This window comes from Anomaloglossus baeobatrachus, chromosome 6 (assembly GCF_048569485.1).
Source record: "Anomaloglossus baeobatrachus isolate aAnoBae1 chromosome 6, aAnoBae1.hap1, whole genome shotgun sequence".
Taxonomy (NCBI): domain Eukaryota; kingdom Metazoa; phylum Chordata; class Amphibia; order Anura; family Aromobatidae; genus Anomaloglossus; species Anomaloglossus baeobatrachus.
Genome location: NC_134358.1, coordinates 12403018 through 12419190, shown reverse-complemented (window position 1 = coordinate 12419190; position 16173 = coordinate 12403018). Strand labels below are relative to the sequence as shown.

The 16173-nt window shown below is 53.7% G+C and overlaps 1 protein-coding gene across 2 annotated transcripts in view; it reads left to right on the top strand.

The window, feature by feature from the left end:
• NRBP2 (nuclear receptor binding protein 2) overlaps positions 1–15528 on the top strand; it is an 80634-nt gene extending 65106 nt beyond the window's left edge. For both annotated transcript variants that reach the window (XM_075352735.1, XM_075352734.1), the window contains exons 12-19: positions 3118–3250; positions 4206–4308; positions 4437–4487; positions 7459–7594; positions 7793–7846; positions 13429–13492; positions 13748–13803; positions 13878–15528. In XM_075352735.1, coding sequence (XP_075208850.1) covers positions 3118–3250; positions 4206–4308; positions 4437–4487; positions 7459–7594; positions 7793–7846; positions 13429–13492; positions 13748–13803; positions 13878–13946 — 666 coding nt within the window. In that variant the 3' untranslated portion in view covers positions 13947–15528. The remainder of the gene's footprint in view (positions 1–3117; positions 3251–4205; positions 4309–4436; positions 4488–7458; positions 7595–7792; positions 7847–13428; positions 13493–13747; positions 13804–13877) is intronic.
• The last annotated feature ends 645 nt before the right edge of the window (positions 15529–16173 follow it).

Sequence of the window (16173 nt, the reverse complement as noted above, 5' to 3'; positions counted from 1 at the left end):
TCAGCCCCTTTGCTTAGTATATCACATGGTGATAAGTATTCAGCCCCTTGTCTCAGACGCTCATATGTAAGTCACATGCTGTCCATTTCCTTGTGATCCTCCTTGAGATGGTTCTCCTCCTTCATTGGGGTCCAGCTGTGTGTAATTACACTGATAGGATGTGATTTGGAAAGGCGCACACCTGTCTATATAAGACCTCACAGCTCACACTGCATGTCACACCAAATGAGGATCATGAGGCCAAAGGAACTGCCCAAGGAGCTCAGAGACAGAATTGTGGCAAGGCACAGATCTGGCCAAGGTTACAAAAGAATTTCTGCAGTACTCAGGGCTCCTAAGAGCACAGAGGCCTCCATAATCCTTAGATGGCAGATGTTTGGGACCACCAGAACTCTTCCTAGACCCGGCCATCCAGCCAAACTGAGCAATCGTGGGAGAAGAGCCTTGGTGAGAGAGGTAAAGAGGAACCCCAAGATCACTGAGGCCGAGCTCCAGAGATGCAGCAGGGAGATGGGAGAAAGCTCCACAAAGTCAACTATCACTGCAACCTCCACCAGTCGGGCCTTTATGGCAGAGTGGCCTGACGGAAGCCTCTCCTCAGTGCAAGACATATGAAAGCCACATAGAGATGCAAAAACACACACGAAGGATCCCAGACTATGAGAAATAAGATTCTCTGCTCTGATGAGACGGAGATAGAACTTCTGGTGATAATTCTAAGCGATATGTGTGGAGAAAACCAGGCACTGCTCATCACCTGCCAAATACCATCCCCACAGTGAGACATGGTGGAGGCAGCATCATGCTATGAGGGCAGGGACAGGATGACTGGCTGCAATTGAAGGAAAGATTAATGCGGCCAAGTACAGAGATATCCTGGAAGAAAACCTCTTGTAGAGGCTCTGGACCTCAGACTTGGTCGAAGGTTCACCTTCCAACAAGACAATGCCCCTAAGCACACAGCTAAAATAACAAAGGAGCGGCTTCAGAGCAACTCTGTGACCATTCCTGAATACTTATGACCATCGGATATTTCAGCTTTTCTTGTTTAATAAATTTACAACACTTTCTACATGTCTGTTTTTCTTTCTGTGAAGATGGGGGATGGGAAGATGGGGGATGGAGGATGGGGGATGGGAAGATGGGGGTTGGGGCAGAGTGCACATTAATGAGAATTTACCAATGGCTGCAATGAAACAAAGAGAGAAAAATATAAAGGGGTGTGAATACTTTCCGTACCCACTGTATATAATGTGGATCACACACTCGCCATGTGCACAGTGTGTGTATATAATGTGTGTATATACAGTTAGGTCCAGAAATATTTGGACAGTGACACAAGTTTTGTTATTTTAGCTGTTTACAAAAACATGTTCAGAAATACAATTATATATATAATATGGGCTGAAAGTGCACACTCCCAGCTGTAATATGAGAGTTTTCACATCCAAATCGGAGAAAGGGTTTAGGAATCATAGCTCTGTAATGCATAGCCTCCTCTTTTTCAAGGGACCAAAAGTAATTGGACAAGGGACTCTAAGGGCTGCAATTAACTCTGAAGGCGTCTCCCTCGTTAACCTGTAATCAATGAAGTAGTTAAAAGGTCTGGGGTTGATTACAGGTGTGTGGTTTTGCATTTGGAAGCTGTTGCTGTGACCAGACAACATGCGGTCTAAGGAACTCTCAATTGAGGTGAAGCAGAACATCCTGAGGCTGAAAAAAAAAGAAAAAATCCATCAGAGAGATAGCAGACATGCTTGGAGTAGCATCATCAACAGTCGGGTACATTCTGAGAAAAAAGGAATTGACTGGTGAGCTTGGGAACTCAAAAAGGCCTGGGCGTCCACGGATGACAACAGTGGTGGATGATCGCCGCATACTTTCTTTGGTGAAGAAGAACCCGTTCACAACATCAACTGAAGTCCAGAACACTCTCAGTGAAGTAGGTGTATCTGTCTCTAAGTCACCAGTAAAGAGAAGACTCCATGAAAGTAAATACAAAGGGTTCACATCTAGACGCAAACCATTCATCAATTCCAAAAATAGACAGGCCAGAGTTACATTTGCTGAAAAACACCTCATGAAGCCAGCTCAGTTCTGGAAAAGTATTCTATGGACAGATGAGACCAAGATCAACCTGTACCAGAATGATGGGAAGAAAAAAGTGTGGAGAAGAAAGGGAACGGCACATGATCCAAGGCACACCACATCCTCTGTAAAACATGGTGGAGGCAACGTGATGGCATGGGCATGCATGGCTTTCAATGGCACTGGGTCACTTGTGTTTATTGATGACATAACAGCAGACAAGAGTAGCCGGATGAATTCTGAAGTGTACCGGGATATGCTTTCAGCCCAGATTCAGCCAAATGCCGCAAAGTTGATCGGACGGCGCTTCATAGTACAGATGGACAATGACCCCAAGCATACAGCCAAAGCTACCCAGGAGTTCATGAGTGCAAAAAAGTGGAACATTCTGCAATGGCCAAGTCAATCACCAGATCTTAACCCAATTGAGCATGCATTTCACTTGCTCAAATCCAGACTTAAGACGGAAAGACCCACAAACAAGCAAGACCTGAAGGCTGCGGCTGTAAAGGCCTGGCAAAGCATTAAGAAGGAGGAAACCCAGCGTTTGGTGATGTCCATGGGTTCCAGACTTAAGGCAGTGATTGCCTCCAAAGGATTCGCAACAAAATATTGAAAATAAAAATATTTTGTTTGGGTTTGGTTTATTTGTCCAATTACTTTTGACCTCCTAAAATGTGGAGTGTTTGTAAAGAAATGTGACAATTCCTACAATTTCTATCAGATATTTTTGTTCAAACCTTCAAATTAAACGTTACAATCTGCACTTGAATTCTGTTGTAGAGGTTTCATTTCAAATCCAATGTGGTGGCATGCAGAGCCCAACTCGCCAAAATTGTGTCACTGGCCAAAGATTTCTGGACCTAACTGTGTACATATATATATATATATATATATATATATATATATATATATATATATATATATATATATATATATATATATATATATATATATATATATATATATATATATATATATATATATATATATAATTAATATAATATAACCTCTGCTCCTGTTTTCCAGGAATTCATCCTGCAGTGTCTCTCGGTGTCTCCGGAGCAGCGCCCGTCCGCACATAACCTGCTCTTTCATCGGGTGCTGTTTGAGGTTCACTCGCTGAAGCTGCTGTGCGCCCACTGCTTCCTCAGCTCCCCCTGTGAGGCTCACTCGTGTGAACGGCGCTCTGCAGCTCTAAACGTGTGATAAGTGTCCACCTGTGTGCGCAGCTCTGGATAAGACATGATGTGATAGCAGAATAGTGACTGCAGCTCTGGAGATGACTGGAGGATAAGACACAATGTAACAGCAGAATAGTGACTGCAGCTCTGGAGGTGACTGGAGGATAAGACATGATGTGATAGCAGAATAGTGACTGCAGCTCTGGAGGTGACTGGAGGATAACACATGATGTAACAGAATAGTGACTGCAGCTCTGGAGGTGACTGGAGGATAAGACACAATGTAACAGCAGAATAGTGAGCACAGCTCCGGAGGATAAGACACAATGTAATGGCAGATATGTGACTGTAGCTCTGGAGGATAAGACATGATATAACAGCAGAATAGTGATTGTAGCTCTGGAGGAGATACAATGTAATAACAAAATAGTGATTTCAGCTCTGGAGGTGACTGGAGGATAAGACGCGATGTAACAGCAGAATAGTGACTGCGGCTCTGGAGGATAAGACATGTAACAGCAGAATAGTGATATGAGTGCAGCTCTGGGTGTGTGCAGGGTTGTGTGCTGTGAGTGCAGCTCTGGGTGTGGTGTGTGCAGGGTTGTGTGCTGTGAGTGCAGCTCTGGGTGTGTGCAGGGTTGTGTGCTGTGAGTGCAGCTCTGGGTGTGGTGTATGCAGGGTTGTGTGCTGTGAGTGCAGCTCTGGGTGTGTGCAGGGTTGTGTGCTGTGAGTGCAGCTCTGGGTGTGGTGTGTGCAGGGTTGTGTGCTGTGAGTGCAGCTCTGGGTGTGGTGTGTGCAGGGTTGTGTGCTGTGAGTGCAGCTCTGGGTGTGTGCAGGGTTGTGTGCTGTGAGTGCAGCTCTGGGTTTGTGCGGGGAGGATAATTTTTAGGGTTGTTAAGAGCCGGGGATCAGCCGTATCTTCCTTATGTGCAGACATCATGCATGACAACCTCCTGGAGGAGAAGACCAAGCTCATCGACCCTCAGGCTGTCATGGCGTCCATCCCACGGAGAGGTCAGACACCGGTACTGTGGAGGTGAGTGACAGCTGAGCGCCCTCTGCTGGTTACAAAGTCTTGGGGTGTGTATGGGGCTACACCTGATTAATGGTGGCCACAGCGATGACCTGAACCTCACGCCTCTTCTCTCTCCCCACACCTCACAGGTTTTCTCAGGTGGCTTCCATGGAGCTGGACAAGTTCTTGGAGGATGTGAGGTGATGTCTCTGCCCTCCCTCCTCCTCCTCCTCCTCAATGTGCTTCTTACAGAATTTCTGTATCTCCCTCTCTGGCCCGACCCATCGCACTGCCGTCCTCTCTGGCCCGACCCATCGCACTGCCGTCCTCTCTGGCCCGACCCATCGCACTGCCGTCCTCTCTGGCCCGGCCTGTTGCGCTGCCACCTTCTCTGGCCCGACCCATCGCACTGCCGTCCTCTCTGGCCCGGCCCATCACACTGCAGTCCTCTCTGGCCCGGCCTGTTGCGCTGCCGCCTTCTCTGGCCCGACCCATCGCACTGCCGTCCTCTCTGGCCCGGCCCATCACACTGCCGTCCTCTCTGGCCCGGCCTGTTGCGCTGCCGCCTTCTCTGGCCCGACCCATCACACTGCCGTCCTCTCTGGCCCGGCCCATCACACTGCCGTCCTCTCTGGCCCGGCCTGTTGCGCTGCCGCCTTCTCTGGCCCGACCCGTTGCGCTGCCGCCTTCTCTGGCCCGACCCATCACACTGCCGTCCTCTCTGGCCCGGCCCGTCGCACTGCCGTCCTCTCTGGCCCGGCCCATCACACTGCAGTCCTCTCTGGCCCGGCCTGTTGCGCTGCCGCCTTCTCTGGCCCGACCCATCGCACTGCCGTCCTCTCTGGCCCGGCCCATCACACTGCCGTCCTCTCTGGCCCGGCCTGTTGCGCTGCCGCCTTCTCTGGCCCGACCCATCACACTGCCGTCCTCTCTGGCCCGGCCCATCACACTGCCGTCCTCTCTGGCCCGGCCTGTTGCGCTGCCGCCTTCTCTGGCCCGACCCGTTGCGCTGCCGCCTTCTCTGGCCCGACCCATCACACTGCCGTCCTCTCTGGCCCGGCCCGTCGCACTGCCGTCCTCTCTGGCCCGGCCCGTCGCACTGCCGTCCTCTCTGGCCCGGCCCGTCGCGCTGCCGTCCTCTCTGGCCCGGCCCGTCGCGCTGCCGTCCTCTCTGGCCCGGCCCGTAGCGCTGCCGTCCTCTCTGGCCCGGCCCGTCGCGCTGCCGTCCTCTCTGGCCCGGCCCGTCGCGCTGCCGTCCTCTCTGGCCCGGCCCGTCGCGCTGCCGTCCTCTCTGGCCCGGCCCGTCGCGCTGCCGTCCTCTCTGGCCCGGCCCGTCGCGCTGCCGTCCTCTCTGGCCCGGCCCGTCGCGCTGCCGTCCTCTCTGGCCCGGCCCGTCGCGCTGCCGTCCTCTCTGGCCCGGCCCGTCGCGCTGCCGTCCTCTCTGGCCCGGCCCGTCGCGCTGCCGTCCTCTCTGGCCCGGCCCGTCGCGCTGCCGTCCTCTCTGGCCCGGCCCGTCGCGCTGCCGTCCTCTCTGGCCCGGCCCGTCGCGCTGCCGTCCTCTCTGGCCCGGCCCGTCGCGCTGCCGTCCTCTCTGGCCCGGCCCGTCGCGCTGCCGTCCTCTCTGGCCCCGCCCGTCGCGCTGCCGTCCTCTCTGGCCCCGCCCGTCGCGCTGCCGTCCTCTCTGGCCCGGCCCGTCGCGCTGCCGTCCTCTCTGGCCCGGCCCGTCGCGCTGCCGTCCTCTCTGGCCCGGCCCGTCGCGCTGCCGTCCTCTCTGGCCCGGCCCGTCGCGCTGCCGTCCTCTCTGGCCCGGCCTGTTGCGCTGCCACCTTCTCTGGCCCGGCCCGTCACACTATCCCAGTCCTTTGCACTGGCCCAGTCCATCTTGCTGCCGCCCTCTCTGGCTCGATCCGTCGCACTGGCCCTGTCCGTCACGCTGCCTCCTTCTCTGGCCCCGTCCGTCGCTCTGCCTCCTTCTCTGGCCCCGTCCATCACGCTGCCACCCTCTCTGGCCCGGTCCATCGTGCTGACACCCTGTCTGGCCCGGTCCGTCACACTGGCTCTGTCCATCTTGCCACCCTCTCTGGCCTGGTCCGTCTCCCTGCCACCCTCTCTGGCCCGGCCCAGTGCGCTGCCGCACTCTCTGGCCCGGTCTGTCGCACCGGCCCAGTCCATCACGCTGGCGGCATCTCTGGCCCAATCAGTTGCGCTGCTGGCATCTTTGGCCCAGCCCGGCGCACTGCCTCCCTCTTTGGCCCTGTCCATCGCGCTGCCTCCTTCTCTAGCCCGGTCCGTCTCGCTGCCGCCCTCTCTGGCCTGGTCCGTCTTACTGCCGCCCTCTCTGGCCTGGTCGGTTGCACCGGCCCAGTCCATCACGCTGGCGGCATCCCTGGCCCAATCAGTCGTGCTGCCAGCATCTGTGGCCCGGTTCGTTGCACTGGCCTGGTCCGTCGCGCTGCCACCCTCTCTGGTCCGATCTGTCGCACTGCCACCCACTCTGACCCTGTCTGTCGCACCGGCCCAGGCCATCACGCTGGCGGCATCCCTGGCCCAATCAGTCGTGCTGCCAGCATCTGTGGCCCGGTTCGTTGCACTGGCCTGGTCCGTCGCGCTGCCACCCTCTCTGGTCCGATCTGTCGCACTGCCACCCACTCTGACCCTGTCTGTCGCACCGGCCCAGGCCATCACGCTGGCGGCATCTCTGGCCCAATCAGTCATGCTGCCGGCTTCTGTGGCCCAGTCCGTTCCACTGGCCCAGTCCATCGCGCTGCTGGCATCTCTGGCCCGGCCCGGCGCACTGGTTCGGTCCGTCGCACTGGCCCAGTCCATCGCGCTGCTGGCATCTCTGGCCCGGCCCGGGGCACTGGTTCGGTCCGTCGCACTGGCCCAGTCCATCGCGCTGCTGGCATCTCTGGGCCGGCCCGGCGCACTGGTTCGGTCCGTCGCACTGGCCCAGTCCATCGCGCTGCTGGCATCTCTGGCCCGGCCCGGCGCACTGGTTCGGTCCGTCGCACTGGCCCAGTCCATCGCGCTGCTGGCATCTCTGGCCCGGCCCGGGGCACTGGTTCGGTCCGTCGCACTGGCCCAGTCCATCACGCTGCTGGCATCTCTGGCCCGGCCCGGGGCACTGCCGCCCTCTTTCTCTCAAGGCTCCCTCTTTTTGTGGTTTTGTAGGAATGGGATCTACCCCCTCATGAACTTCGCCGTCTCTCGACCTCATGTGTTGCCGCGCACACTTTCACAGTCCCAGGAAGACTTGCAGACCACAAAGACCCCCACGCCTGAGCCCATGGAGGTGGAGACCAGGAAGGTGAGTGGATCCTCAGAGTCAATTGCATGGCAGCAAGACAAAGACTGGATGATGGGAGCGAGAATTTGACCAAGCGGGAGACAAAACTTGTCAGGAAAACGGACCCTCTTTGTGGGATTTCAGCCATTATGGGGTCCCGGACCCCACACCTTACTGTATACTGAGACTGAGTGCTTTATATCTCCCATCCCCCTTCAGGTCATACAGATGCACTGCAACCTGGAGCGCCGGGAGGACAAGGCTCGAATACACGTATGTCACATGAACGCCGTATTACACCCTCTATTCCCCATTACAGTTCGGTCCAGATATATTGGGACGGTGACACACGTTTTGGCATTTTAGCTTTTTACCAAAACATATTCCATGTCCAGTTGTATAATCAGTCTGGGCCTAAAGCTCCGACTCTCGGCTGTAATGTGAGGGATCACATCCTAATCGGAGGAAGGTTTAGGAGTTCCGCCTCTTTATTACGTCACTGCCTCTTTTTCAGGGGACTAAAGTAACTGGATCATTATCTCAGAAGATCTTATTTGGCTCATGGGGAGTCCCTCCTTATACATCATCAGTGAATCAGGTAAAAGGTCTGGAGCTGATTCCGGGTGCGGCATTTGAATTTGGTGAGCTGTGAACTGGAAAAGGACGGGACATTCCCATAACCAGTGGTGGATGATCACAGAGTCCTTTCCATGGTGAAGAAAACCCTTCACAACATCGCCCCAAATGAGGAACAATCTCCAGAAAGACTGTGCTTTAGTATCTAAGCCCCCCCATATAGGGAAAACGTCATAAGCGCAAATATAGAGGGGTCACCGCAAGGGGCAAAAACAGAGGGGTCACCGCAAGGGGCGAAAACAGAGGTGGTCACCGTGAGGTGCGAATAGAGAGGGGTCACCACAAGGAGTAAACCATTCATCAGCCTGAAAGTAGAAATGCCGGATTCAACTTTTCTAAAAAAAAAAACATCCAAAGAAGCCGCTCAGTTCTGGAAAAGCAGTAGAGGACGGATGAGACCAAGATCCCTCGGTACCAGAATGGTGGAAGAAGAAAGTCTGGAGAAGATACGGAGCTGCTCCTGATCCAGAGCACAGCACATCCTCTGTAACACATGACGGAGGCTGTGTGCTGGCCGGGCATGCAGGGCTAACAATGGCCCTGGGGCACTAGTGTTTATTGATGATTTTACTGAAGACAGAAGCCACCGGATGAATCCTGAAGTCACAGGGGGAGACTTTTTGCTCATATTCAGCCAAATGCAGCATGTCTGGACGACTCTTCAAAGACAGATGGACAATGACCCAAAACATCCTGTAAAAGTGCAGAAGTGGGATATTCTGCAATGGCCGAACCATCACCAGATCTCAACCCCATCGACCTGCGTTTCACAGGGTTAAGACAAAACCAAAAAGAGCCACAAACAAGAAATAACTGAAGTCACCGCAGTAAAGATGGCAATGCCTCACACCGGAGGAGACCAGCGATGGAGATGTCCATGGCCGTAAGCCTCACACCGGAGGAGACCAGCGATGGAGATGTCCATGGCCGTAAGCCTCACACCGGAGGAGACCAGCGATGGAGATGTCCATGGCCATAAGCCTCACACTGGAGGAGACCGGCGATGAAGATGTCCATGTCCGGAAGCCTCACACCGGAGGAGACCAGCAATGGAGATGTCCATGTCCGGAAGCCTCACACTGGAAAAGACCAGTGATGAAGATGTCGATGGCCAGAAGCCTCACACAGGAGGAGACCAGCGATGGAGATGTTGATGGCCAGAAGCCTCACACAGGAGGAGACCAGCGATGGTGACTGTCCATGTCCGGAAGCCTCACACCGGAGGAGACCAGCAATGGAGATGTCCATGTCCGGAAGCCTCACACTGGAAAAGACCAGTGATGAAGATGTCGATGGCCAGAAGCCTCACACAGGAGGAGACCAGCGATGGAGATGTCGATAGCCAGAAGCCTCACACAGGAGGAGACCAGTGATGGTGACTGTCCATGTCCGGAAGCCTCACACAGGAGGAGTCCAGCGATGGTGACTGTCCATGTCCAGAAGCCTCACACAGGAGGAGACCAGCGATGGAGATGTCGATGGCCAGGAGCCTCACACCGGAGGAGACCAGCGATGGAGACGTCCATGGAAGAAAGACTTCAGTCATTGCTGCAAAGAATTCTCCACAAAGAATTTTAAACATGGATATTTTATTTATGGGAAAGTTACTTTTGAGCCCCTGAAATGAGGAGACTTTGTAGAAAAATGGTTGTAATTCCTAAACGTTTCATAGGATATTTGACTTCAACCCCTTTAATTAAACCTGAAAAGTGTCCACTTCAATTTCATCTCAGTTGTTTCATTTTAGACTTAAATATAGCGACCTGCAGAGCTGAAATCACGAAGCGTCATCACTGGCCAAAGATTACTGGACCTAACTGTATATCTCACCGCTCCCTATACAATCCCTATGTGTATGTATGTATGTGTGTGTGTATATATATATATATATATATATATATATATATATATATATATATAATATATATATATATATATATATATATATATATATATATATATATATATATATATATATATATATATATATAATTAATATATATATAATACAGTGCCTACAAGTAGTATTCAACCCCCTGCAGATTTAGCAGGTTTACACATTCGGAATAACTTGGCATTGTGACATTTGGACTGTAGATCAGCCTGGAAGTGTGAAATGCAGCAAAAAAGAATGTTATTTCTTTTTTTTATTTTTTTTTTTTTAAATTGTGAAAAGTTTATTCAGAGGGTCATTTATTATTCAACCCCTCAAACCACCAGAATTCTGTTTGGTTCCCCTAAAGTATTAAGACGTATTTCAGGCACAAAGAACAATGAGCTTCACATGTTTGGATTAATTATCTCTTTTTCCAGCCTTTTCTGACTAATTAAGACCCTCCCCAAACTTGTGAACAGCACTCATACATGGTCAACATGGGAAAGACAAAGGAGCATTCCAAGGCCATCAGAGACAAGATCGTGGAGGGTCACAAGGCTGGCAAGGGGTACAAAACCCTTTCCAAGGAGTTGGGCCTACCTGTCTCCACTGTTGGGAGCATCATCCGGAAGTGGAAGGCTTATGGAATTACTGTTAGCCTTCCACGGCCTGGACAGCCTTTGAAAGTTTCCACCCGTGCCGAGGCCAGGCTTGTCCGAAGAGTCAAGGCTAACCCAAGGACATCAAGGAAGGAGCTCCGGGAAGATCTCATGGCAGTGGGGACATTGGTTTCAGTCAATACCATAAGTAACGTACTCCACCGCCATGGTCTCCGTTCCAGACGAGCCCGTAAGGTACCTTTACTTTTAAAGCGTCATGTCAAGGCTCGTCTACAGTTTGCTCATGATCACTTGGAGGACTCTGAGACAGACTGGTTCAAGGTTCTCTGGTCTGATGAGACCAAGATCGAGATCTTTGGTGCCAACCACACACGTGACGTTTGGAGACTGGATGGCACTGCATACGACCCCAAGAATACCATCCCTACAGTCAAGCATGGTGGTGGCAGCATCATGCTTTGGGGCTGTTTCTCAGCCAAGGGGCCTGGCCATCTGGTCCGCATCCATGGGAAGATGGATAGCACGGCCTACCTGGAGATTTTGGCCAAGAACCTCCGCTCCTCCATCAAGGATCTTAAGATGGGTCGTCATTTCATCTTCCAACAAGACAACGACCCAAAGCACACAGCCAAGAAAACCAAGGCCTGGTTCAAGAGGGAACAAATCAAGGTGTTGCAGTGGCCTAGTCAGTCTCCTGACCTTAACCCAATTGAAAACTTGTGGAAGGAGCTCAAGATTAAAGTCCACATGAGACACCCAAAGAACCTAGATAACTTGGAGAAGATCTGCATGGAGGAGTGGGCCAAGATAACTCCAGAGACCTGTGCCGGCCTGACCAGGTCTTATAAAAGACGATTATTAGCTGTAATTGCAAACAAGGGTTATTCCACAAAATATTAAACCTAGGGGTTGAATAATAATTGACCCACACTTTTATGTTGAAAATTTATTAAAATTTAACTGAGCAACAAAACTTGTTGGTTTGTAAGATTTATGCATCTGTTAATAAATCCTGCTCTTGTTTGAAGTTTGCAGGCTCTAACTTATTTGCATCTTATCAAACCTGCTAAATCTGCAGGGGGTTGAAGACTACTTGTAGGCACTGTATAATATAATCTCACCGCTCTGTATAAAACTTCAATATATATCACCGCTCCCTATACAATTCCCATATATATGTGCCCGCGGTTCAGCACATCTCCGCAGTAGCCCCCCTCTCCTGGTCTGTGCCCGCTGTTCAGCACATCTCCGCAGTAGCCCCCTCTCCCGGTCTGTGCCCGCGGTTCAGCACATCCCGGCAGTAGCCCCCCTCTCCTGATCTGTGCCCGCGGTTCAGCACATCCCGGCAGTAGCCCCCCTCTCCCGATCTGTGCCCGCGGTTCAGCACATCCCCGCAGTAGCCCCCTCTCCTGGTCTGTGCCTGCGGTTCAGCACATCCCGGCAGTAGCCCCCCTCTCCCGATCTGTGCCCGCGGTTCAGCACATCCCCGCAGTAGCCCCCTCTCCTGGTCTGTGCCTGCGGTTCAGCACATCCCCGCAGTAGCCCCCTCTCCTGGTCTGTGCCTGCGGTTCAGCACATTCCTGCAGTAGCCCCCTCTCCTGGTCTGTGCCCGCGGTTCAGCACATCCCCGCAGTAGCCCCCTCTCCTGGTCTGTGCCTGCGGTTCAGCACATTCCTGCAGTAGCCCCCTCTCCTGGTCTGTGCCTGCGGTTCAGCACATCCCCGCAGTAGCCCCCTCTCCCGATCTGTGCCCGCGGTTCAGCACATTCCTGCAGTAGCCCCCTCTCCTGGTCTGTGCCCGCGGTTCAGCACATCCCCGCAGTAGCCCCCTCTCCTGGTCTGTGCCTGCGGTTCAGCACATTCCTGCAGTAGCCCCCTCTCCTGGTCTGTGCCTGCGGTTCAGCACATCCCCGCAGTAGCCCCTCTCTCCCGGTCTGTGCCCGCTGTGCAGCACATCCCCGCAGTAGCCCCCTCTCCCTGTCTGTGCCCGCTGTGCAGCACATCCCCGCAGTAGCCCCCTCTCCCTGTCTGTGCCCGCTGTGCAGCACATCCCCGCAGTAGCCCCCTCTCCCGATCTGTGCCCGCGGTTCAGCACATCCCGGCAGTAGCCCCCCTCTCCTGGTCTGTGCCCGCGGTTCAGCACATCCCGACAGTAGCCCCCCTCTCCTGGTCTGTGCCCGCTGTGCAGCACATCCCCGCAGTAGCCCCCTCTCCTGGTCTGTGCCTGCGGTTCAGCACATCCCGGCAGTAGCCCCCCTCTCCCGATCTGTGCCCGCGGTTCAGCACATCCCCGCAGTAGCCCCCTCTCCTGGTCTGTGCCTGCGGTTCAGCACATCCCCGCAGTAGCCCCCTCTCCTGGTCTGTGCCTGCGGTTCAGCACATTCCTGCAGTAGCCCCCTCTCCTGGTCTGTGCCCGCGGTTCAGCACATCCCCGCAGTAGCCCCCTCTCCTGGTCTGTGCCTGCGGTTCAGCACATTCCTGCAGTAGCCCCCTCTCCTGGTCTGTGCCCGCGGTTCAGCACATCCCGACAGTAGCCCCCCTCTCCTGGTCTGTGCCCGCTGTGCAGCACATCCCCGCAGTAGCCCCCTCTCCCGGTCTGTGCCCGCTGTGCAGCACATCCCCGCAGTAGCCCCCTCTCCCGGTCTGTGCCCGCTGTGCAGCACATCCCCGCCGTAGCCCCTCTCCCGATCCGTGATCATCTCTAACTTTCTTCTTCTTTCTCAGCTCACCTTGTACCTGAAGTTGGAGGATAAGTTACACCGGCACCTCAGCTGCGACCTGTTGCCCAGTAAGTGTCCTCGCCCTGTGCTTCTCTAATAAGGGGGTACTCCCATGAGCTCAGATTTGGTGAGGGTCGCAGAATCTGCCGGTGTTCTCATCGATGTCCTTTAAGTTATTCTAAGTGACACCACTAGGGGGCACATTCCTGGCGATATCTAACTGCTGTGCGCCTTGCAGTGGCTGCTGGTTGCACACTAGATGTTGGGTAGTCCGGGGACCACCCGTGGTTTTGTCTTATGCCGTTGTGTTCCCCTTTCTGCAGATGAGAGTTCTCAGACGCTGGCCGCGGAGCTCGTACACTACGGCTTCATCAGTGAGGTGAGTGCTGCGGATGCACGGAGGGTGCTCGGCCCCCGATAAAGGTGATAAACCCCCATCCTCTATTTCTGCAGGACGACTGTCAGAAAATGGCCAATTTCCTGGAAGATGCCCTGCACAAGCATCGCTCCCCCCTGAACTGACAACTGCAGGGGTCCACACTGGGCAAGAATGTGAATGATTCAAAGCTGAGGTGGAGACGGTCAAGGTGGAGACGGGGCGACGGGCTTAGGAGCTGCTGCGGCGATGACGGCTGAAGCCCCCGCAGGAGACGTTTTCCACTCCGTCCATCGCTTATTAATCGCATCGTAAATGTCTTCACTACCAAGGGCTCAATGGCGCGGCCTGTAACACTGTCCACAACGGGCGAGAAACACGTCTCCTCCTGTGATTGGAGGAGCCAACAAGCCGCTAATGAAGCTGTCTGCTCCGGGGCCTCAGAGAACGGGCTCTGTGGCCCCAAAATAAGGGAAATGTGTCACTGCTCACAGGGTCTGTCCATCACATGAAAGTCATAGGGCCACAACTCAGGGGAGGCTTCTGAATAGCACAAGGGCCAAAATTATCCAAGAGACTCTGTGTTATGTAAAAGCAGCGTGGGTACAAGAAGGGTGAGGCTGGTGGAGGAATGTCGGGCAAGAAGGGTGAGGCTGGTGGAGGAATGTCGGGCAAGAAGGGTGAGGCTGGCGGAGAAACATAGTGCGAGGAGGGTGAGGCTGGTGGAGGAATGTCGGGCAAGAAGGGTGAGGCTGGCGGAGAAACATAGTGCGAGGAGGGTGAGGCTGGTGGAGGAATGTAGTGCGAGAAGTATGAGGCTGGTGTAGGCCAAGAAGGGTCAGCCTGGTGAAGGAACATAGTGCGAGGAGGGTGAGGCTGGCAGAAGAACATAGTGCGAGGAGGGTGAGGCTGGTGAAGGAACATAGTGCGAGAAGGATGAGGCTGGCAGAGGAACGTAGTGCAAGAAGGGTGAGGCTGGTGTAGGCCAAGAAGGGTCAGCCTGGTGAAGGAACATAGTGCGAGGAGGGTGAGGCTGGCAGAGGAACATAGTGTAAGAAGGGTGAGGCTGGCAGAGGAACATAGTGTAAGAAGGGTGAGGCTGGCAGAAACGTAGTGAGAGGGATGAGGTCGACGGAGGAACATAGGACGAGAGGGATGAGGCTGGTGGAGGAACCTAGGGTTAGGCTAGCCAGTGGAGGAACATAAGGCGAGAGGAGTGAGGCTGGCAGATGAACATAGGGTGAGAGTGGTTAGGTCAGTGGAGGAGCTTAGGGCCACAGGGGTGAGGCTAACGGAGAAACCTAGGATGAGAGGGGTAACTCCAATGGAGGAACGCAGGACGAGAGGGGTGAGGCTGGTGGAGGAACGTAGGACGTGAGGGTGGTGAAGGAATGTAGGGCGAGAGGAGTGAGGCTGGCTGTGGAGCGTTGAGTTGGTAGAGGTGAGGCTGACGGAGGAACGTTGGGCCAGATGGTTGAGGCTGGATTTGGAGTGTTGATTGGTATAGGTGAGGCTGGCGGTGGAAAGTTGGGTGAATGCTGGCTGAGCGACATACTGCGAGAGGAGTGAGGCTAGTGGAGGAACGTAGAGCAAGGGGTGACCCTGGCGACGTAGTGTTGGGTGGGAGAGGTAAGGCCTAACATATGGTGTCCTGTGCCGCTCGCAGACTTGATATTACTCCCTGTGACATAATAATAAAATAACTGAACTTTATCATTTCTATCTAGAGCAGCGGGTCCTGTGTGCATTATACGGCAGTTCTGCTGCACAATCCCATTACGGTTCAGATTTGGAGGCGACCGCGATCCTTCTACACAATGTCTAATTAACTGAACTAGTGCCCACTAATTACTTTTCAATCAAGAGCATGTGCGCTCTCTAGGAAGAATGACCCCTACATATCCAAGTAAGAGCATGTGCCCCCTAAATATCTCCCAACCAAAAGGAAGTGCCCCTAAATAGGACTCAAGAGGAAGTGCACCCTAAATACCACCCATAGAAGAGGAGATGCCTCTGAATGCCACCCAGACAAGGGAAAGTGTCTCCTAGATACCACCAAAATAAGAGGAAATGCCCCTAAATTAAGGAAGAGGAAGTGCCCCCTAAATACCACATGTCACGGGGTCCTTCTCCGGTGTCACACAATCCTCAGAGATGGGTGAACAATCCCAAGAACCTTTTATTATAATGAAACCAGAAGGTCCATAAAACAATCCACCACACAGAGGGTAAAATAGTCCAGGCACACGGATATAGTCCAGTAACGGGATAAATGCCCCGGAGATGGGAGTCACAATCCTCCAGATGTCTCTGTTCCAGGTTGATCAGAGTTTCTCCAAGTCTCTCTGGGGTGAGGGCTGCAGCTTCAGCGTC